Below are 22,315 nucleotides of genomic sequence, written 5' to 3'. Positions count from 1 at the left end.
AATTCTCGAAGAAATTCGTTTTCTCCGTAAGAAAATGTTTTTTTTTTCTCTTTTGCTTAAAAAAACTTGGTTTGGTCAGATCATTCTGTTGCCGGTAAGAAATCCCTACAAAACGTTCGGGGTGGCATCGACGACGTTAATTGCCTATTTCTCTCGTTCTTTTTTCTTGGGGTACTCCTCCCCCTGCACTTTAACCTTTTTTTGTGCACTTTACGTGTGTACATCTATTTGATTTAATAACTAAATTTGGTTTTGTTTAATTTCACCTAACCGAATTCACACTATAAACTTGAGATCTTTTGATGAAACTGAAAATAAGTGCTGAGAATTTGAGCAAGTATTGTCGATGTTAACTGCTGATAATAAAAACGCTAATTGACTAGTTGTTTGAGAATAGTTAAAACCTAATTACAGGATACTATTAATTTCTTACCATACATGAATTTATTATCTTTAGGTATTTTTAGCAAGATAATTGGCAAAAGTTGATTGTAATCAATACTTTTCTACTTATTGAGATTTAACTAATCCCTTCGTTTTTTTCTCTGTTTTTTTTTTTTTTTGAGCGGGCGGGAAGTAATCCCTACCTTACTCATCCAGATAAGTGATTTTTTTTTTTAAATTTAATTGAATCTATCAAATCAATGTAATTGTTATAGTTGTGTTACAAACAGACTGTTAAGTTCATTTTCGCATTTCATGCTGGTGTTAGGAGAGAGGGAGGGGGACGAACGGAGGATGACGATGGCGCATTGGCGAGGGGAGCTGAAGTGGACGGTGAGAGGGGTGGAGACAGGCTGGCAATGGACGGTGGCTTGGCGGTGCTAGAGCGGCCATGGCCGGTGGCGTGAACTCACTTTGTAACAAGGTTAATTTCCGCATCATTGCATGTGATCGTATCGAGTTTTTCTTGCCAGCCAATTCAAAAAGTCTCACAAAAACTTAATCCATGGTCTCTCCATTTTTAGTTTTTAATGTCCTCCCCCATTCTAGCCACCAAACCATTCAACCGAAGAATGATACGTTGATATCCAATGTTCTAGTTGGTGTTACTCTAAAGAATAAAGAATATAACATATGTTCAACGGGGTTTTTATTTCCCTAATCACGCCCTGCTCTATTAAACTTTATATCTACCGATTTTTCTCCACAGATTGCGCATGCTCTTTTCATTAGTACTATCATGCCACCATAAATGCCGCAAGTCAAGGAATTGTATTCAAACAAGCTGAGTCATCGACAACTCCACAGAATTTGATTCATTGACAACTCATTACGGTCCTTTTCAATTCGTCATTACTTAAAGTCAGTCTTGTTCCAACAACCAACTTTTTTTTTTTTTTTGGGTTAGTGTTTTTGATAAGTTGTTTCCACTGTTAAAACTTGAAAAAGCCAAAAGTTGTGACCATCCAAGACCAAGATATTCTATTCTTCCGATTGTCGTGGGTTAAAGCTGTATGACGGACTTCATTAAATCAAGAAGCCTGGTTTGCTACTAATCAGATTGTGATTTACGGGTGGCGGTCTGTGGATGGCAATAGGTGAAAGTGTGTGATAAATGCAGACTCTACCGTTTTAGGACCAATGCATGTCCAACTCTACATAGTGACAGCACCGGTGCGCGCCTCAATCAAATGAATTATATGTCTCTCTCGGTTAAAATGCTCGACACTCGTCTGTCTGTGGATGTTACATGTTCCCATTGGGGTAAGTATGACACGTGTTGAAAGTTGATAGGTTTATCAATCACCCTCATCATGCGTCAGCTCCTCTGAGCCGTCTTCTTCCTCTCGACCAAAATGTCGGTAAATAAAAGTGGCAATTCAACGAAAATGTTGTTAAGTTTAAAGAAAGAAGTGTGAATAAATATTGCAAGCAACTCAAATGCGAGCAGGTAAGCCAAAATTAGCTGGTTAATAGATAAAAGTTGGTTAGTCAGACAAATAAAGGTTGGTAAATTTATACAATAGTTGATAAATTTAAGCCCTCAATAAGAAAGGTAAATGAAAGTCACTAAAAGATAAGAAAATATGTATTTTTATTAGAGATAAGAGAAATTATGAATCATAATGAAAAAGAACCAAATAAACAATGACAACTAACTTAAATAAGAGTTTGTAACGCAAAACTATTGCATCAATATTTTACCACCCGTCTTCTAGTTGGTACACCAATTGCCCGTGCCCTTCGTTCTCAATAAGCTCACCTTTCAATATTGGTGGTCTAAATGATTCATTATAAAAAAAAAAATCATAGTATACATATGTATTTGTAAATCGATTTTTTACCATCCCTCTCATGGCCCTCCGATCGATTTGATCCACGATTTTTTTTTTAAATTTATCCACATCTCTCTTGTTTTTTTTTTTAAAAAATTATAAAAAGGCTATTACATCCAATCTTCCAAAGTTCACCATATCAAAAAATATGCTAATTGGACATATTTTATTGCCCATCACTTGACGTGGGGATTAGTGCTAATAGCAATAGGAAATCATGTTGGCCAACAGAGAGCCGGCCAATGAACCTTGTTGGCACGACCCACTCCTTTAAAATTAGCAAGTTACATTCGAAAGGGTCTTCAAGGCAAGCCAAGAAAAACTATCTTGGGTAAAAACAGGTACATTCATTCAAAAATTTTCTGAAACCAAAAATGTAGCATTTCGCTATAATTCACACCCAGATGTGGCATTTCTTATCATTCGAACCGTCCAAGCTCAATCACAACATTGCACCATCTCTATGAATTATCATAACTAATCACGATAGAGTTACCTTGTGCTTTCAGTTCACAATCAAATTCCATCCTCTGGAAGACAAATAGTGGTTGACCTCAAGGAAAAAAAAAGGGTATTTCGCGACAACGAAAGGCGGGATTGAATTCCTATATAAGGTGGAGTGAAGCTCCATCCCTGGTCAAAAGCATCATCTAATAGCTAGCAATAGCAACTACAGATAGTTAAGTTAACCACGAGAAACATGGTTGCCCACAGATCCTGCTTCCTTGTCTTCCTCCTCCTCCTCCTGTTCGCCAGCCAATTGGCATCGGCAGACAGAAAACCCTCAACAAGAAACACCCATCCATGAGGTTCGTCCTCTACTACCACGACATCCTCTTCGACAGCGGAGACGTGGCAAACGCAAAGTCCGCGGTGGTCACTAACAGGACCGAGCTGGGCAACTTCAACTTTGGGAAGCTGATCGTGTTCAACGACCCGATGACGATAGATAACCATCTCCTCTCCCCGGCGGTCGCTCGAGCGCAAGGCTTCTATTTCTACGACATGAAGACCGACTACAACGCGTGGTTCGCCTTCACTCTCTGGTGTTCAATTCGACAGAACATAAGGGCACGTTGAACATAATGGGAGCGGATATAGTGGCGGCTAAAACTAGGGATCTTTCCGTCGTGGGGGGGACGGGGGATTTCTTCATGACGAGAGGGATCGTGACCGTCGAGACCGATACGTTTGAAGGATTCAAGTATGTTCGCCTGAAGATGGACATCAAATTATACGAGTGTTATTAGACAAGCTTCGAACCTCAGGGAATAAGTTCTTGCAACGGCTTTTTTATTTACCATTGTCTATTAGCAACATAAAAGAAAATAAGAATCGCCGTCGACTTTGTTCGAAGTAACATGTAAGACCTAGTGAATAAGAGAAGCGTACGTTGACTATAAGCATTTTTTCATTACGTTCTTGTCTGCTACCGGCATTTGTGAGAGCCAACTATGACAGGTAGAAATGTAATTCGTTAAGCCAAAAATTGGACATTTCTAGAAAATATTAAAAAAAAAAATGATAATATTTTCGGTGAAAATAACCCGGAAAATATTTTCTGTCATTCGGCAAAGAAAAACACCTAAATACACATACGTTTGCTAGTGTCTTGTGCATAGGTAGCCAAAGGACCTGGAATGGATATTGGGGGCCTAAACCCCGAATCCCCAACTTACGAGCACAAGCACCGGTCTTGAATCCATCGGAACCAGCCTGAGAATTCGGTGCACGTGCCGGGCTCCCTAGCGCCTTGGCATTGGTGTGCAAAGGCGGGGTCTAGGTCTCCGGTGCTCGGGCCAATCATCGATGGACTGGGGCACGGGCGCAAGGGATTCGAGCAAGAGAGTCTCGAGCTCGGCCTCATGGGCCCGGGTATGGGCGCTGGGGTCCGAGGCTCGGCCTCGATGGACGCGGAGGACCCGAGCATCGCCTCAATATTACTAGGCTTGGCGTGCGGGGCGCAACAACCGGGGTCTTAGGGGCGGTCTAGATGGACAAGGACTAGGGCATCGGGGTCTCGATGGATCTAGGCCTAGGCGTTGGGGACCCGACCCACTTTTGAAGGGCTAGGGAATGAACTTCGGGATTCGATGTTCAAGCGTAGAATTTTCTAGTTCAAGTGCTGCCATATTCTAGAGAATTAAAAGATATCATCATCCTCAATATAAGTTTTGATAGGAAAACTTTTATCTTTAACTTAAATATTTAAACGATCCAAATACCGAAAAATATTTTTTTTTTTGCAATTCCCCTGACTTGAATGTGAAATGATTCCAAAAAAAAAAAAAAAAGGCAGTCAAAAAATAGGGGGGATGATGTAAGCAAGAATGGATGGGGGAAGCAAAGGCTTGATGAAATTCCAAGAGGAGGATGTAAAAAGGACAGGGGCAGAGAGTATCCACGTCAACCAACGATCCGGGGGCAAACGAAGCACCACACGATCAGGAGGGGCCAATCAGGGAACGTGGGTGGGTTGGGATCCTGTCAAACCAAGATGACACACATAGTCATACATGCAACTAAAATATTTGGTTGGCTTTTCTCGGGCTACTGCTTTATTATGTCTGATTTCTGAGTGCAGAGGGCAGTTGCATCGCTTTGCAGGTGTGTGGGAGGGAGGGAGGGAGGGAGCCTTGATTTGATGATGATTTAGCCGGGGATTATTATTATTAATGGAGGCAGCAGCAGCGCCTTGCTTCTTCTGCGGCACTGTGTCTGTATCGGCGACCTTGCAATCCCTCCCCCTCCGATCTGCCCCCATTAATAATGTTCAGCTTCACCCTCCTTCCACATGCCTCCAGATGCCGCACAAGGCCCGCCTCCCTATCAGTATCATCCACTGCCGGATGAACGATGCCGCCAGCGGTCCTAGCATCGCCCACCGGACGACCAGGAGCCGGAAGAAGAAGCCCACCCTTCACCCCACTCCAACTTCTGGGGAGGGACACAATCCCAACAAGAAGATGAAGGATGCTGAGGCGGCGGCGGCGGCTGCAGGGACCGGGAGTGTTGGGGCGCTGCACCAGAATGGGGACCCCCTGGGGCGGAGAGACCTGGGCAAGAGCGTCGTCAAGTGGATAGGCCAGGCCATGCGTGCCATGGCCTCCGATTTCGCTGCTGCCGAGGTGCAGGGCGAGTTCTCGGAGGTGAGGCAGCGGATGGGACCTGGCCTCACTTTCGTCATTCAGGCCCAGCCTTACCTCAATGCCATTCCCATGCCCCTTGGACTCGAAGCCATCTGCCTCAAGGCTTGTACTCACTACCCCACTCTCTTCGATCACTTCCAGCGGGAGCTCCGCGATGTTCTCCAAGCCCAGCAGCGCCGGTCCCTCGCCCCTAATTGGCGGGACACCGAGTCCTGGAAGCTGCTCAAGGAGCTAGCTTCTTCTGGTCGCTCTCTTAAACTCTCTCCTTATCTGCCTCTCCCCCCCTTCTTTTACCGTGTCCCTTTTTCTGTTGTCATTGTCGATTCTCCACCATTATGACCCCTCGCCGACCCTAACTCTTTCAGCTCAGCACAAGGCGATTGCCCGCAAGGCATCCCAGCCGAAGCCCCTGCAAGGTGTTCTGGGCTTGGACCCGGAGAAGGTCAGGTCAATACAGAAGAGAATAGACGACTTCACCGAGAATATGTCCGAGCTCCTCCGCATTGAACGGGACGCCGAACTTGAGTTCACACAGGAGGAGTTGGATGCAGTCCCCATGCCTGATGCTAACTCCGACACCTCAAAACCGATTGAGTTCCTTGTCAGCCATGGCCAGGCTCAGCAAGAACTCTGCGACACCATCTGCAATTTGTATGCATTTAGCACATCTACCGGTGCGTTCCCTTTTCTATGATCAGATCCAATTTAATCCCTCAGCTGTCCTGTCTGTACTATTGTATTGTCACATTCTTTTTGCTTCCTGTCTTACTGGTCTTATATGCTGCTGAGCTACTGCTCCTGGTATGTGCTGAACAAACAGGATTAGGTGGGATGCATCTGGTGCTGTTTAGAGTAGAAGGGAATCACCGGTTGCCGCCGACGACATTGTCTCCTGGCGACATGGTCTGCGTGAGGACGTGCGATAGTCGGGGTGCAAGCCCAACGTCTTGCCTGCAAGGCTTCATACACAACCTTGGCGAGGATGGTAGCAGCATCAGTGTTGCTTTAGAGTCTCGCCACGGTGATCCTACTTTCTCCAAGCTTTTTGGGAAGACAATACGAATTGATCGCATACAAGGATTAGCAGATGTGCTGACATATGAGGTACTCCAGAAGATTTAGTCCTCGATAGCTATCTGAATTTCCATTTCCACCATATAGATGCCAAAAGTTCATTTTTTCTCATATAGATTTAAACTGGGGTTTTTGTCTCCCTTTTCCAGTGTAGGCACCATGCTAATCTAACTTCATCACTCGGTCAAACTAAATGGCTCCGTAGCAGGGATATAGAAAAAATCCTGAAAGCCCTGGTGGACCGCTCCCGAGAGTTCTCTTTCTAATGTTTAGACTATAAGAGGTTTAGCAACTTTTACCCAACAACCCAAATCACTAGTGATGAAAAGAATCGTGATTCCATCTTAATCGCCACAGGAATCTTTTAGCTGCTTGTTTCCACCAAGGGAAAATCTCTTCCTTCTTCGGAGTATTTATATTCATCCCTGCATTCTTCCACATCTTGGTTATAGTAGGACTGAACAATTCTGTAATGATATCTTGCAGCGCAACTGCGAAGCACTTATGCTACTCCAGAAAAATGGCCTACGTAAGAAAAATCCTTCCATTGATGTAGTAGCTACTCTATTTGGAGATGAGGAGGATGTAGCCAGCCTAGAGTTTAATCAGTTGGTGGATTGGGCTGAAGCAGAGCTGGAAGGATTGTCGAGTATTGGGACGTTTGATGATTCCCAGAGAAAAGCAATCGCCTTGGGTTTGAATAAGAGGCGGCCTCTATTGATAATCCAAGGGCCTCCTGGGACTGGGAAAACATGTTTGCTTAAAGAGCTTACTCTCCATGCAGTTCAACAAGGTGAAAGGGTGCTGATGACAGCACCAACAAATGCAGCCGTTGATAACATGGTTGAAAAACTTTCAGATATTGGGCTTGACATTGTTCGAGTGGGCAATCCGGCACGTATATCTGAATCGGTAGCCTCCAAATCATTAGGAGAAATAGTAAGTGCAAGGCTTGAAAGTTTCCGAACAGAATTTGAAAGGAAGAAAGCAGATCTGAGGAAAGACCTTAGACACTGCCTTAAGGATGATTCTTTGGCTGCTGGTATCCGTCAACTTCTGAAGCAGCTAGCTAAGACTTTTAAAAAGAAGGAGAAAGAGACTGTAAAAGAGGTACTCTCAAGTGCTCAAGTTGTGCTTGCTACAAACACTGGAGCAGCTGATCCTTTGATTCGCAGACTGGATTTTTTTGACCTGGTTGTTATAGATGAAGCTGGTCAGGCAATTGAACCATCATGCTGGATACCTATATTGCAGGGAAAGCGCTCTATACTTGCTGGTGATCAGTGCCAGCTTGCCCCGGTGGTTTTATCAAGGAAAGCCCTAGAAGGAGGCCTTGACGTATCACTAATGGAGAGAGCTGCCAATTTGCATGAAGGAATTCTGGGAACCTTATTGACAACACAATACCGTATGAATGATGCAATTGCAAGTTGGGCCTCTAAGGAGATGTATGAAGGATTATTAAAATCCTCTTCTACTGTTTCTTCGCATCTTCTTGTTGATTCCCCGTTTGTGAAGGTAAGACTTTTCTTTTTGATTTTTACATTCTTTTTCATTCTAGCACAGGCTTGTAGTCATGTTTCCGAGAGTAGGTGTCTGAACTCGGTTCTCCCACCTCCCGGGAGAAAACTGACTTTTTCACCAGGAATCTTTTGGCTCTTGGTTTTTTTTATGTCCATGTTTAAATTGTGATCTGATTGATTTTAGAGGCTGAAGGGACCATGCTATCACAATAGCACTTAATGTATCATATTCATCCCAGAATAATAGTTGTGATCTATCGTTTTGCTGTACTGGATCTTAAATAAAAAATTGATAGCAGAAATCTTGTCAACTGCATTAAATGGAGAACTGAGTTATCAAAATGCTATGAGAACCTTATTCTACTCACTGGCTTGGACTCTGGCTCTAGCATCCTTTAAACTTACACAAGCCAGCATGCCTTATCTCATAGGGCAGATGTACACATCCAAGACAATTCTGTGTCTTTCTTGTTAAAGAACGATGAAATGCACTTCACTATCTGTATGAGAGTAGTGGAACTCCTGTTCTGCATTTCCTGAGTAGGTTACGATCACCAACTTATAAAACTGAATGTTCAATTAAGGATATATATCATTTTAAAAGGTGGTGGACTAGCCTAAACTTACTGTCAAAGACTTTTTAATAACATTCTTGCAAACGTAATGTTGACCAAAAGCATCAATTAAACCCTCTGCGTTACTGCAGCCAACATGGATGACACAGTGCCCATTGCTGTTGCTTGATACTAGAAGGCCATATGGAAGTCTTTCAGCTGGTTGTGAAGAGCATTTGGACCCAACTGGAACGGGCTCATTTTACAATGAGGGGGAAGCAGATATTGTTGTACAGCATGTGTTTTCCTTGATTTATGCTGGTAAGTCTTATGTTCCTCTAGATTATCAGAGTTGGACGCACAGGTTCTTCTTTTATATTCCATTGAAGCTGGACTACATCCTATCTTCTCTTTCTTTCTCATTGCTGAGTTTATCTTCTGCAAGTATCGTCTTACTCTATATGTCCGTATGCCAAGTCACTACACGTTCAATGTCCTGAATTTATGTTCTTAGGCAAATTGCAATGCTCCCTGTTAATCTAGAAGAGCTACACTTCTCCCTCTCTAAAGGTTGACGTGGTTTAAACACAGTGCATTTCTCTCTTTGTGCATTTGGGCAGATACTATCCAAGCATGTGCATTTTTTTTACGACCAACTATTTTAAGCTAGTCGATGTTTTACCCACAACCATCTGTCATGGGCAATGGTTACGTGTACAGTGATACAACTCGGGATTTTGACTGGCAAAATTTTGACAAAGCCATGAATTCCTCCCAACGTCTTGTGTGCACCTCTTGGCGATTTGGACTAGTTCTATAACTTCCTAGCTGCCCTTTTTCACAGGTGTGAGCCCAAGAGCAATTGCTGTGCAATCTCCTTATGTTGCTCAAGTACAACTTTTGAGAGACAGGCTTGAAGAGCTTCCAGAGGCAGCAGGTGTTGAGGTTGCAACCATTGATAGTTTTCAAGGTCGGGAAGCTGATGCAGTCATTATATCTATGGTATGATCTGTACCAAAGCTGTGCATTTCAGCTACCTTTGATTGCATGTATTTTTAGCTATGATATGTACCTCTGTCACGCAAGATGCTATGAAATTCTGGTCAAGCTGCCTCCGTAAATCCATCAGCATCCCTGTCACAAGTTAGAGCTTGCTTTGCATGGCTCCATTCTGGGGCTTTCTAGATTTTTGCTGTGGGGGGACTTCAATTCAGTTAGCTGTAGAAACTTCTACTAAAGAAAATGTAAAAGAATGAAGACAGACACGATATTTAATCCTTTGAGAGATTAGGCATTTTTCACACCTGTTTTCCTTAAGACCATAAGAAACTTCCGCTCTGCATCAATCCATTTTAGTCATTACCCTTTTGTGTTTATTGCCTATCCTTTTGTGCTTATCACCTATTAAGGGTAGAGACAGGAGATGTCTTCCATTTCCCTCCAACAAAGGAACCATTTCTATAAGTTATTTTTCCTTTTGACTTCTTTCTTTCCACTTCTTTTGTAGAGCCTGTTTGAATAGAGAAGCATGATGAGATTTGAGCTTCTGTTTGTTCTATTTTAAGTGTTCTCTACTCTGCTAGTTAATGATCAACAGTCTGCGGAGAGTAGGTCTCCTGTTACTCTTGTATTTGACGCTTGCTTGCCATCTTCTCTCCCTCAGGTCCGCTCAAACACTTTAGGAGCAGTGGGATTCCTCGGGGATAGCAGGCGCATGAATGTTGCCATAACGAGGGCTCGGAAGCATGTCACCATTGTGTGTGATAGTTCGACAATATGCCATAACACATTCCTGGCCAGGCTATTGCGTCATATCCGCTACTTTGGTAGAGTGAAGCATGCTGAGCCTGGTAGTTTCGGGGGATCTGGACTCGGGTTGGATCCTATGCTCCCATCAATTAATTAAAATCTGAAAGACCAACCGGAGGGGTGGAGTGGGTATTACAGTGTTCATGTTGAAGGTGCTCCTATCTCCATCTTTGCCAATTGTATATGCAGCACAATACACATTTTTTTACATCATTCCACAATGAAGTTCTTCACTTGTACAGATTATTCAAACGTCCCTTCCATTTCTTTTTTCAGGATATATAAAACATTTTAAATACTTGAAATATGGTGTATTATGCTAAGGCATGTCATCAAATGTCGAAAATCCTAATTGGTTGCTCTTCAATATGTTTGGCCAAGGAGAATTTGGTTTATAATATTGATGAGACCAACCTTTTCAATGCATCTTAGATAAGGCAAAAAGTTTCAGAGCCGGACTTTTCTGGTACATGTACACCATAGCTGCGATGCTTGACCAGTTAGTCGTTGCAATTGCATAACTGCATGTTGCTTCATCGTGCTCGTTCTGATTAGTTTGGTTTGTCTATTCATTTGATTTATCAATCTGTTCGGTAATACTGGTTGACTAGTTTGCCTATTAGACCTTACTTTCGCGTTGAAATAAACAAATGGACACAACACAGTGGAACCAAACTGTCAGAGACCATTTTGCCTCGAGCGATTTCCAAATGTTAGAACAGTCCTGCGAAGGGGCAGCTCAGCAATGCACCCTTCATCTCAGTCATGCATAGTGTAATACCGCTTATGATTTCAGTTATGACATTTTCTTTTCTTGTAAGATCACAAGCACAATTGTTACAAAGGTGGAAGCACTTAACTCAATGGTTGAACCAAAAGCGGATCTGAGTAAAAAAATTCTTTGCCGTGATAAACTTCTTTAGAAAGCAAAAGGAAATCCAGAGAAAGGACAACCACAAGAACACAAGAAGCTGAACTTACAATTTTCAAAATGGAAAACATAACTCGCAGAGTTGCATAATGAAAAAGTCTGAAGTTCAAGCCAAGCATCACTTTCTTTCACCACAACTCATCTCCCACCCCGACACACCCCAAACCCAAAACATACATACGTACATACATATATATATATATATATATATATACGTATATATAGATATAAGAAAGATATAAGAAAAGGTAGCACTGGTAATTGGTAAGATAGAGAAATGAAATGAAATGCCAAAGTGAGCTTATTATTTCCCACGCAGTTCCCACCTGTTAAGCATGTACAAGTTACAACCACCCAATTTTCATGACATTTCCAGCATAGGACTCTAAACCAAAATGCCCCATCTTGTTGTCAATCCAGTGTACTCATTCCAACTTTGCAATGTCATGAAATAGCTCATCAGCCAAAAAAGGAAAAAAATTCAAACACCTCATAACGCGTACAACCATAAATCTTTTCTGCGAATAAACCAACTCGTCTTGAGATTACTCCAAATAATGCCTTTTCAGTTAGCGTGCTATGTCACATGCGCCTTTATCTTCTCTAAACTTTGCATCAAAGAACGCAGTGTATATTTGACCAAACAATTGAAACTTAATTGTCATCGATACTAGATTACACTTGCCCGGCCATAGACTAAAGAAAGTGCCAGAATGGAGAAACCAAGTACTGACATTTGATCAGGATAGACCAACTTCAACTCAAGTCTTCACCTGCATCGCTGTCGATGCATTATTTTAGTCTGATGCAGCCTCAGCAGGGGTACGTGTAGTCATCTGGTCCACAGCATGCACTGTACTTTGAAGCTCCTCCCATATGGCTTTATAAACCATCCTCTGCCGATTTACGGCTGATTGACCCTCAAATGATGAAGCTATGACATCAATGCTACAAAAAAGGCCAACGAATGATTATGCACATGGAGAGGAACACAATTGGAAACAGTGGAACTAATGTGTCCTCTCAAGCAATTGCAAAGGGGATGGCAAGCACCAATCAAGAAAAGCACGTAATAGTCATATGATAACAGCATTTGACTTCTGAAATGTCTGTGCTGTCACTGCATACGCAAAATAAGCGTTAAACAGAAATGGACAAAAGAGGGAGCAGCTTTAGCGAAGATATGTCTCATAACAGTTGCTAACTTCATAGAACACCATCACAGCCAGTTAGAATGCTAAGAAGATCATTCCCAACTTTATGCAACAATAAGATCGCATCACCAACCTTGTCCTGAATGCCCAAATAGGTATATCAGTGGTTTCTAACAATCTTGGTTTGACGCGGCCAACATGTTTCTATACATATATTCTGTAAACCCTCAGCACTCAGACCTTCAATGCATCATATAAACCACTCAACCTTAATTGTGACTTTTGGATGACACCAGGTCATAATTGAGATGTGGATGAGACATATTATGGAACGAAGAGCGTACAACAACTTTAGGATGAAGATGCTTACATGTACAGAGAATATAAATATTGGCTACATGCTATACCTGCTCGATCTAATATAACAATCCAACATGTCATCCTAAAATATAGATAAGAAATTTGACCAATGCACCAAAGCCAAGCCACATGTAACAAATACTTTGGTGCATTGGTCAAATTTCAAATAACAGGAAATTTCTGAAAATAGCATGGCAGGCAATGCAATAAGGCAGAACATTCACCTAGAGTATGGGAGAGCACAGCCAAATCAAAACCAAGTGATTCCATAAATGCTAGAAACAGGTTCACCATATGCCTTCAGTAGCACAATCAAGCAGCATAGCTTTGAAAGTAAGTCAAGCCAATATCTTCAGATAGCAAGCTACTGATTTTAAGTCTACCTCACATGCCGACCATCCCCATAAGCATCTTTCACGACAACCGATTCCGCTTTGAGATGCTCCTTGATCTAAGAAAGCCATGAAATGAAAGAGGACAGGTCATGCCCCAGAATGAGTAGCTTGTTACCAAATAGAGGTGATGGGAACAGTGTTGACGAGCTACAGGCATTAGCGCTTGGGGGGTTACAACTTCATCCCGTTTTGTTCAATTTATTTTGTTAAATTGAACTAAAAACTTGGAAAAGCGAAAAGAAGTTTTTTTTTTTCCTAGTTATTGCTTTGTGCGGAGTAACAGGGTATATGGCAAGATCAAGATATGTGTCTAAGCAATCGAAAGAATAAAACAGGGTGTGCATTTCTGCAGAAACAGACTATCCAATTGAACTAGAAAAACTGAAACGCATCCCAGTCTGAGAGGTTTATGAGTAGTGGGTCCTTGAGCATTTCTGCAGAAACTCAATATGATCAAACACTCAACAGGGTGTGCATGGTACACTTGGTGCCATTTTCCAGAGAGTAAAGGCGAGAATTGCATTGAGACGGGCACCAGCAAATAGCCTCGGTGGTTTATAACAAATCTCAGGATACATGGAGATTGAGGAGGAAAGGGGGGAGGGGGGGGTGACGGTACCTTGTTCTGCATGGACTGCATCAGAGGGGAGTCGATGGAACCGGCATCGTTCACGTGCGCGGCGCGGATGCAGAACCTGAGCATGGGAGCGCCGCCAGCGAGACCTAAACCCAACCCACCGTTGCTTAAGGCGTTGGTGGTGATGTTGTGAAATCCGCGGAGGGCAGAGGAGCCATTGGATAGGCATGAAGGGGGCTTGGGGGATGGGAGAAGCAAAAGGCGCGAGACAGAGAGCACGGAAGTCCTCACCAACACATTGGCCATGGCCGCTTCTGCCTCTGCAAATGTGCAAAAACGCCCTGTGTTTTGTGTTTCGTGCACTGCACACCCCCCCACCCAAGTGAATAAAAAGGTCAAATGCTCGGACGAGGAGGGCAAACGTAAAACGTGAAAACCATTTACTTTTTAACAACTACGGCAGGATTAATTTTGGGCGGCACTATTTCCACCCCATTTTGACTAAGGCACTCTTCTTTTTAATCAATAGACCGAAATACCCTTCTCTCTCTTCAAGTTATTGTTTCTTTTTTATGAACCGACTTTATTTCTCTTTTTCCTTTTAAATATTAAATTCACAACATAAATGTCAAATTACACCCAATCAAATATCATTCTATAATGCATAATGTTAATTGCTTTTCCTAGAGAAGTTGGTTATTCTTAATTTGTGATCTCATGCTTTTAATTAGAAAAGCTATATAAAATGATAGAAATTCTTAGTTATAACGGCTTATGAACACACAACTAACTATCTATTTTTTATGAAATAGTTTGAGGGAAACTTTATTACAAAGTTAAAATTTAAAATCCAATATAATTATCGCTTATTTGTGCTTTTTTTCACATTTTTTTAATATGAATTGTAAGATAGGGTTGAAAATTTATTCTGCACTTTCAAACTCATGTAAGTTGATTCACTTGCTATGAGATTGAATTTACAATCAATATTAATTCCTTTCTTTATATCAATAGTTGAACATCACAAAATTTCATGTTTTTTCCTTTATGTGTTTATCCTCTGTTCGACATTTTATTATGCTTTTAACAAATTAATCTTTTTCATTTTGTGATCAATTTTAAATTTTCCGTTTTTATCAAGATCGACTAAAAATAAAGGTAGATTGTGCCCGATACAAAAAGAAACATTGAATTGAAGAAAGAGGATGGTATTTTAATAAGTTAACTAGCAAAAATGAGTGTTTTAATCAAAATGGGAGTGGAAATAGTGCCGCCCTTAATTTTTAACTCAAACTTCTTAGGAGAAAAGAACAACAATTGACTGAATTTGAGAATTCCATTCAATCGATTAAATTGCCAATTAGGTCATAAGCAAATGACAATTGTTCCACAAAGCTCGCTTGGGACGTTCTTGATGGCTTCAACTATTTGGGAAACTAAGTAGATATCATATGGATGTGATGGCTCTTGGAAAGTAGAGGAGCGGGGCAGCAAAGGAATGGACAGTGCTCGAAACCCAAATTCTCAAACACTGGTTTGGGTTCCAAAAGTTACGACAATCGCGAGATCTAACTATGTAATCGTCACCGTCATTTCAGTTTCAACAACAACAATAACAACAACAATATCAATCGGGTCTAAGATGTCGCCGCCACCGTACAGCTACACCTCTGCTGCCACCCCACCACCATCTCACCTTCAAAGTACTATCATTAGTGTGTTTGATTTGGTTTGGCTTTTCCAAAGTCGTTTGGGGCTTAAAAGTCCCTTGAGAAAATATAAATGGCACTCGGTGAATTTTTTGGAGAGTTTTGAATAAATGCAATTACATTTCTAGCCTTAGGTCCAAGGCAAGTTTGGAGGTGCTTTAAGCCTTGAGTATTTTCGGAATACAAATACATTTTTTTTTCCAACTTTGCTCTCGCTCAACTTTCGTAATTCCGAAAATGTCCACACCTCACACCACCTCATTGGCGAGGGTTCAAGCCGTCGATGGACCTCCAACAAGGCCAAATTTGATTCCCAGCAAGCTAGTCCGACGTTGACTAGCCATGCTTTTGATCGCACGACCCGGCTAGCGGCCGAGTTCCGTCAACAAATAGTTTGAGAGGCTTTTATTTTTTATAATAAAAAAGCTAGTAAAAATCCTTTACAAAATGTAATTTCTCCTAAACGACATCTTACGTCAAAGTTGCTTCCCAAAAATACTTTCCCAAATACTATTTTCATTTCGAAAAACTTTTCTAACTCAATGGCCTTTGATTTTCCCTACAATTTTTCCCCCAAAGCCAAACTAAACGCACCCTACATCTAAGATCTTAAAATCATAATCTCTTTTTGTGCATGAATAAGTTTGTTGAGTTGTTGATATGGCGCCTACTTGGCACACAAAAGTTTCGAATATGAATCTTATATTTAAAGATAACACGGGCAGGAAAGAGGGTGGTTGACAATCGACATAGCTAACTCCTTTGGACTAACTATAATGATCTCACATCTATTATGGAATGTTCAGTTTGAATCATAATCATGCAATTCACTTACGATTGAGCAAATAAGACACTAAGCGGATAGAGACATAACAAATGATGAATTTTTATGATATACGTATAAAGTTTTTGTACTAACCGGAACCACCGACAACGTCGGTTGGGTAGTCCCTACAAATATAATCATACTAGGGATTACACTATAATTACCTATTAGTGCTAGAGAATGTTATGGCAGACTCTGCAACCAAATATAAATTGGATTGAAGTTTAAATATTAACCCGCGAGACTATTGACTCAACTTAAGTAGTGAGATTGACGATAACTTTCTCACTTCCATAATCGCGAGTAATAAGGGTGCGCATGATAACACTTCTAAAAGTGAATTTATGCTTCAAAAGTGCTTCTAGAGCAAAAATTCATTTGATAATGTAACTTCCGAAACAGAAACCTGTTTGGTAAAAATTTTTACTTCTGAAGTGAATTTTTACTTCTGAAGTTATTTTCCTCTCAATTTGAGAAGTTAAAAAAAGTTGCTTCTCAACTTAAGAAATACTTCTTGGACTCACAAAAAAAAAATCAAGAGGTAATTCTCCCCTCACCCTCTTTTCGACCACGCCCGCCTTCGCCGACCTTTGTCGCCGCCCACCGCCGACCACCACCCACCGCCGGCCTCGACCACCGCCACTCGCCACCAACCACCGACCATTGCCGGCGGCCACCCACCGCCGACCTCCATCGGCCACCCACCACCGACCTCCATCGGCCACCACCAACGACAACAACCAACTACCAACTATCGCGCGCTGCCGACCATCGCATACCTCCGCCGGTTGCCACATAGGCGCTCGCAATCGCCGTCACCCGCCTTCGGCCACCAACCACCGGCCATGACCTCCGCTCCCCGCTACCAACCACCGGCCATCACTGTTCCCGACTTCCAACCATCAACCATCATGTTGCTCACCACCACAGTATATTGTTGACCTCCGCCGCTACCACCGTCGAGTTATCGTCTTCGGCGACCGGAGAAAAAAATAAATATATTTTTTATTTTTAAAAAGGAAAAGTATTTTTTAATAATAAAAAGTATTTTTTAAAGAAATTTAAAAAATTTTTAAAATCAAGTAGGAATTTTTCAGCTGTCGATAATAATTGTTCATAAAAAATTTTATGTTAATAATATTTTAAAATTAAAATTTTTTAATAGTTGTCAAATGAATTTCTTTGATTAGGAATCAATTTCTAAAATAGAAGTAGAAAAATAAACGTGTTATCATGGGCCCATGAGAGTCTGCGTCGAGCTAGCAGCCTACTTCTCCTTCTTCGGAGGAAGGGTAATGGCCGAGAGTGAGAGGGAGACAGCGGCCAAATGGAGGATCGAGCACCACTGAAAGCGGGACCCAATATCCTGTTCCACCAATGGCAGGCCCTCCTGCCATATCTTTAAACTCCCCTCGCTGTTTTTTTTTTCTCCTTTCGTTGGGTGTTTCCGTTTTCATCGTTCCGTTCTTTTCGAGAATATCTTCGCTTTTCCTCTTCTTCATCCACACCTTCGCGAATTCACAACGCACTCTCTCTGTTTTCCTGTTCTTTTCCTGCTTTAAGGAAAGAGTATAAACAATTGGACAGGAGAAAGCTGACGTAGGAGAGTGTAGAGGAGGGATTTGTTTTGGTAGCAAACCGGTGGAACAGTTGGGAAACCTCGACTTCTTCACCATTCGATTCAAGGTAAAGCGCTTCCCCCACCTCCCCACCTCCCCACCTCCATTTAATTTTCTGTGATTCCCACTCCTTTCTGAAATTTTGGACTTGGGTTCGTTTCGTTCCGGTCAAAGTTGGAAACTTGCAAGCGTGGGGGGTGGTCATCGGAGATCGCCCTCTTCAAGAGCCTCTTGTCTCGTTGATGATGGCCACCGCCGCAGTCATCGGGCTGAGCGCTGGGAAGAGGCTGTTGAGCTCCTCCTCCTCCTCCTCCTCTTCGTCGGCGTCCTCCCCCTCCCCCTCCTCCTCCGATATCCCCGACAACTACAAGCTCTTCTACGTCAGTGCCAGTGCCAGTGCCAGTGCCAGCGATCGTGTCTCCTCCACCAAGAATGCCGTCGTCCCCAAGCGCCCTCCCTACTCCAACCCCTGCTTCCCTCCTTCCCATCGGCTCCCTCCTCCCGCCAAAGCTGTCACCCAACGTCTCCACCCCTCCTCGTTCCCCATCTCTCTCGACTCCCTTGAAGAAGATGAAGATGGAAATGAAGAAGATGGACGTCCTGTCCCTGAGCCCGACTATTCAGTGGAGGCTCTTCTCCTGCTGCAGAAGTCCATGCTGGAGACTCACTGGAATCTCTGCTTTGAGCGCACCGTGCTCGCTGATTTCGCTAAAGACAAGCCCACCAAGAAGATCCCCGTCACTTGCTCTGGCATTTCTGCTCGCCAACGCCGATTGGGCTCCAGGCGCAAAATCTGTTCCTCCGGCGTGGGCCGTCCGTTAAGATCGCCTATTAGCCCTGACCTCCTGCAAAACCGTCTCCACGGTTATGTTAAGGGCGTTGTCAGTGATGACTTGCTCACCCACGGAGAGGTCGTTGCCCTCTCCAAAAAAATCAAGGCTGGCCTTTTCTTGGAGGAGCGCAAATCCAGGTACCCTTTTCTCTTTGCTACTTGCCTGTTGGTTAACTAAGTGCAAAGTTGTCTGAATTTTTCTCATCGATGTTACAGACTCAAAGAAAGACTGGGTTGGGAGCCGTCTGATGAGCAGCTTGCTACCTCCTTGAGAATTTCTCGTGCCGAGTTGCGGTCGCGATTGATTGAGTGTTCCTTGGCAAGAGAGAAGCTCGCGATGAGCAATGTTCGTCTTGTCTTGTCCATAGCTCAGAGATATGATAACATGGGTGCTGAAATGTCCGACCTTGTTCAGGTATCCACTCTCTCCTTTATCCGATCTGCGCTTCCTTAGGGCAATTGATTGTGATTATGATCCGTTTCACTCTGTTACCACTTTATAATACAGGGTGGTTTAATTGGGCTACTTCGTGGGATAGAGAAATTTGACTCCTCCAAGGGTTTCAAGATTTCAACCTATGTTTACTGGTGGATACGTCAGGTAAATCTCAACTTCCTCCTACTGATTTGTAGATTGAAACTTGACAATGAAAAGGTTCTCGGTTGAGACTATTGTCATTATTTATGTCTGAAAACTGTTCCAAAAGCTTCGGGGTTGGGTAGACGGGATGGGGTTTCTACGTCAGTGTATTGTGGAAATTCTAAGTTTTATCTGTGGACAATAACCTAACCTTTCCTTCTGATGACTGAGCTTGTTCTAGTTTTTGCGGTTTTGCTGTCAAGAGGTATAACTATGTGCAGAAGCTGATGTATGGATCCATATAACCAGTCCCCTGTAATTGGAATGAGGCTTCTTCTTGTTTGTGATCCCATTGAGGCATCAGATTCCTCCTTATCCTGAATTTCCACTAATCCATTAAATTATGCACATTTTTGTTCATTTTTGTTTTTATTTCAATTTGTCCGTTGGTTCCAATCTTCGAGGCTTTTGTATGATGATGGTTCCCCATATTAGTTTGGCTTAAAACTTTATAGAAAAACATGCATTGAAGGAGCTCCCATGAACATTATGTTGATGATTTGCGTGATAAGGGAATGGCAGTAATTTTGTGAGGAAAGGTCACTGACTACAAAATATAGCACTGTGGATTTCTGTGAATATCCTGTTTTTTTAAGAGTTACTGGAGACCATTTGCTCAAGTTGCAACTCTTTTAACTCTTAGTATCGAACAACTTCTGTCATAAGTTTGCTCTTGGATGCTTTAAAAGTATTGCTTAAATCCGATAGTGATTGTACTTTCCTGAATTCAGGGTGTTTCAAGAGCATTAGTGGAGAACTCTAGAACCTTGAGATTGCCGGCTCATTTGCATGAAAGGTTAGGTTTAATTCGCAATGCAAAGGTTAGACTGGAAGAAAAAGGAATCACTCCCTCAATAGATGTAAGTTGACTGTCATATGGCTTTCAAATGGAATTTCAGTCCTCTTTGCTTTGCTCATCTCATCCTCTTTCCTTTGTCTTTCTTTTCTGCTTCCAGAGGATTGCAGAATGTCTGAACATGTCTCAGAAGAAAGTCAGGAATGCCACAGAGGTAACAAATATGATAGAGATTACTTGGTTTCACACATGGACACATGGTTTCGGTTGATTTCATGCGTAATCACCGATGGCAATTATGCAGGCAATTGGTAAAGTTTTCTCTCTTGACAGGGATGCATTCCCTTCCTTGAACGGTCTACCAGGAGAAACTCACCATAGTGTAAGTGTCGCTGCAGTAACTTATCCTCTGACATCACATTTTACTTGTGTTGCACAGCTGACGCCGCTCTGACACCAATGTTTTGTCTTCGATTTTTTTGTTTTTGGTATCTTTTAGTACATTGCAGATATTCACATCGAGAATAACCCGTGGCATGGAGTGGATGAATGGGCACTCAAGGTAAAGTTGCAGCCTTGTGGGCTTTAAATTTATCTACCAAGTACAAACTAAAGGCCTTCAAAATGCTAGAAAGTATCAATCAATTGAAATTTTGAAGGCATCCTGGTGAAACAATCAGTCTGTTGCAAAGTTTAGTATGACTAGAAGGAGGGTTTTGGTTTTCAGGCAAATTTTGTCGGATAAGAATTCTTCTATTCCTTGTCCACAAAAGAATTCATGGTCTGTTTTGGGCTCAGTTAACTCCCATGCTTTCGGTTGGTCAACAACCAACTAAAGCTCTATCTAATTCTTCATGACTCGTACAGGAAGGACTCTCTTTCTGTCTATTGGGAATTGGATTAGTTTTTTATTCTGGTATTTAGTTTTGCACTGCAAATGGTGGAGAGCAAGTCTTGAAACCTTAGGTTTGCTTTCAGTTGCATTGAGAAAAATTGGTCTTATTAAACTGCTTACGCTATTTTACTGTAAAATTAGCTTTGGGTACTTTTGGAAACTCTGCACATTACCAAATAAGAAGGTCGCAACTTTGACGTGGCAAGTGTAAAAACTGCCACCAAATGATATACTACATAGATTGTCGACTTGGAACGATCTGCCTCATGACTGGATTAGTAAACTTAACCAAAACGAGATTACATCAAGAGAATTTAAATTATGCTAAGCGATGGTTTTACTACAAGGTTGGTGAATATATGAGGAAGTAATATTGGCTGAACCACATGCAGGATGAAGTAAACAAGCTCATGAGCATGACCCTGAGCAAAAGGGAGAGAGAAATCATACGCCTTTACTATGGCTTGGATAATGAATGTCTTACATGGGAGGACATAAGTAAACGGTGAGCATCTTCTGCTGATCAACGCACATGTGCATTTGGTGCAAGATTGTAAGTTCTACCTAGCATTAGCTTGGATCTATATGATTCAATGTTTGGATCTTTTAAGAATGTGACTATGTTATTAAGATGGAAAGATGGTATCGCTCGGGCAGTCAACCGGTATAGGCATTAGAATTTCCCCCCCCCCAAAAAAAAAACATCTTTATTATAGATGGCCTTTTACTCTTGCTACGTTTGCGATGTTTTGACGTTGGTTGATCCCTTTGCAGTATAGGTTTGTCTCGGGAAAGGGTAAGGCAGGTTGGGCTAGTGGCGCTAGAGAAACTAAAAAACATGGCGAGGAAGAGAAAGATGGAGGCCATGCTGCTGAAACATTGAATTCTTTATTGTTTTCCTTTCACTTTCCGGCTTTAGACAGCACAGGAATTGGATGGTGTATATATTATTGGGAAAGAGAGGATTTTTCTTTACTTTACGTTTGTGACCTGCTATGGTGATGAAGTATTAATGTAAAGTAAAAGGCCTGACCTGTAAACTCGGGGGCATTTTGTAACTAAAGCTGAACGACCGATCAGTATCCTGTAAGTTGCAAGCGATTGCAGGAACAATGTATTGTCCGTTGTGAAGCTTCGCGAGTGGATCACCACTACAGTTGCGATATCTGACGGACACTGTTTGGAGAGTCCCC

The 22,315-nt window shown here is 42.2% G+C and overlaps 3 protein-coding genes and 1 pseudogene across 5 annotated transcripts; 3 read left to right on the top strand and 1 right to left on the bottom strand.

The window, feature by feature from the left end:
* Nucleotides 1-744: 744 nt before the first annotated feature.
* Nucleotides 745-3,529, top strand: LOC115742804 (annotated as a pseudogene).
* Nucleotides 3,530-4,906: 1,377 nt separating this feature from the next.
* On the top strand, nucleotides 4,907-10,688 carry LOC115742696 (DNA-binding protein SMUBP-2). The gene is made up of 7 exons (XM_030677137.2): nucleotides 4,907-5,672; nucleotides 5,794-6,102; nucleotides 6,249-6,532; nucleotides 6,989-8,020; nucleotides 8,732-8,900; nucleotides 9,424-9,581; nucleotides 10,243-10,688. Exons 1-7 carry the CDS (start codon nucleotides 4,955-4,957, stop codon nucleotides 10,483-10,485), a joined length of 2,913 nt encoding a protein of 970 aa, XP_030532997.1. The 5' UTR covers nucleotides 4,907-4,954; the 3' UTR covers nucleotides 10,486-10,688.
* Nucleotides 10,689-11,836: 1,148 nt separating this feature from the next.
* On the bottom strand, nucleotides 11,837-14,152 carry LOC115742767 (protein BOLA4, chloroplastic/mitochondrial). The gene is made up of 3 exons (XM_030677255.2): nucleotides 13,848-14,152; nucleotides 13,217-13,284; nucleotides 11,837-12,267 (listed from the first exon to the last, which is right to left on the bottom strand). The coding sequence occupies exons 1-3, from the start codon at nucleotides 14,109-14,111 to the stop codon at nucleotides 12,117-12,119; spliced, it is 483 nt and encodes a 160-aa protein (XP_030533115.1). The 5' UTR covers nucleotides 14,112-14,152; the 3' UTR covers nucleotides 11,837-12,116.
* Nucleotides 14,153-17,806: 3,654 nt separating this feature from the next.
* LOC115742734 (RNA polymerase sigma factor sigA) lies at nucleotides 17,807-22,253 on the top strand. 3 transcript variants are annotated; one of them, XM_030677192.2, is made up of 10 exons: nucleotides 17,810-18,026; nucleotides 18,155-18,929; nucleotides 19,008-19,206; nucleotides 19,300-19,392; nucleotides 20,163-20,291; nucleotides 20,388-20,441; nucleotides 20,532-20,609; nucleotides 20,727-20,789; nucleotides 21,515-21,627; nucleotides 21,897-22,253. In XM_030677192.2, exons 2-10 carry the CDS (start codon nucleotides 18,202-18,204, stop codon nucleotides 22,003-22,005), a joined length of 1,566 nt encoding a protein of 521 aa, XP_030533052.1. In that variant the 5' UTR covers nucleotides 17,810-18,026; nucleotides 18,155-18,201; the 3' UTR covers nucleotides 22,006-22,253. The 3 variants fall into 3 exon arrangements, with proteins under 3 accessions (XP_048127520.1, XP_030533052.1, XP_030533051.1); XM_030677191.2 differs by having other exon boundaries at nucleotides 18,134-18,929; XM_048271563.1 differs by lacking the exons at nucleotides 21,515-21,627; nucleotides 21,897-22,253 and adding an exon at nucleotides 20,859-21,020 and having other exon boundaries at nucleotides 17,807-18,026; nucleotides 18,134-18,929.
* Nucleotides 22,254-22,315: the final 62 nt, after the last annotated feature.

The sequence above is a fragment of the Rhodamnia argentea genome, chromosome 10 (genome assembly GCF_020921035.1).
Source record: "Rhodamnia argentea isolate NSW1041297 chromosome 10, ASM2092103v1, whole genome shotgun sequence".
Lineage (NCBI taxonomy): Eukaryota > Viridiplantae > Streptophyta > Magnoliopsida > Myrtales > Myrtaceae > Rhodamnia > Rhodamnia argentea.
Note: the sequence above shows the minus strand (reverse complement) of the source record. Positions and strands in the feature narration are given on the sequence as shown.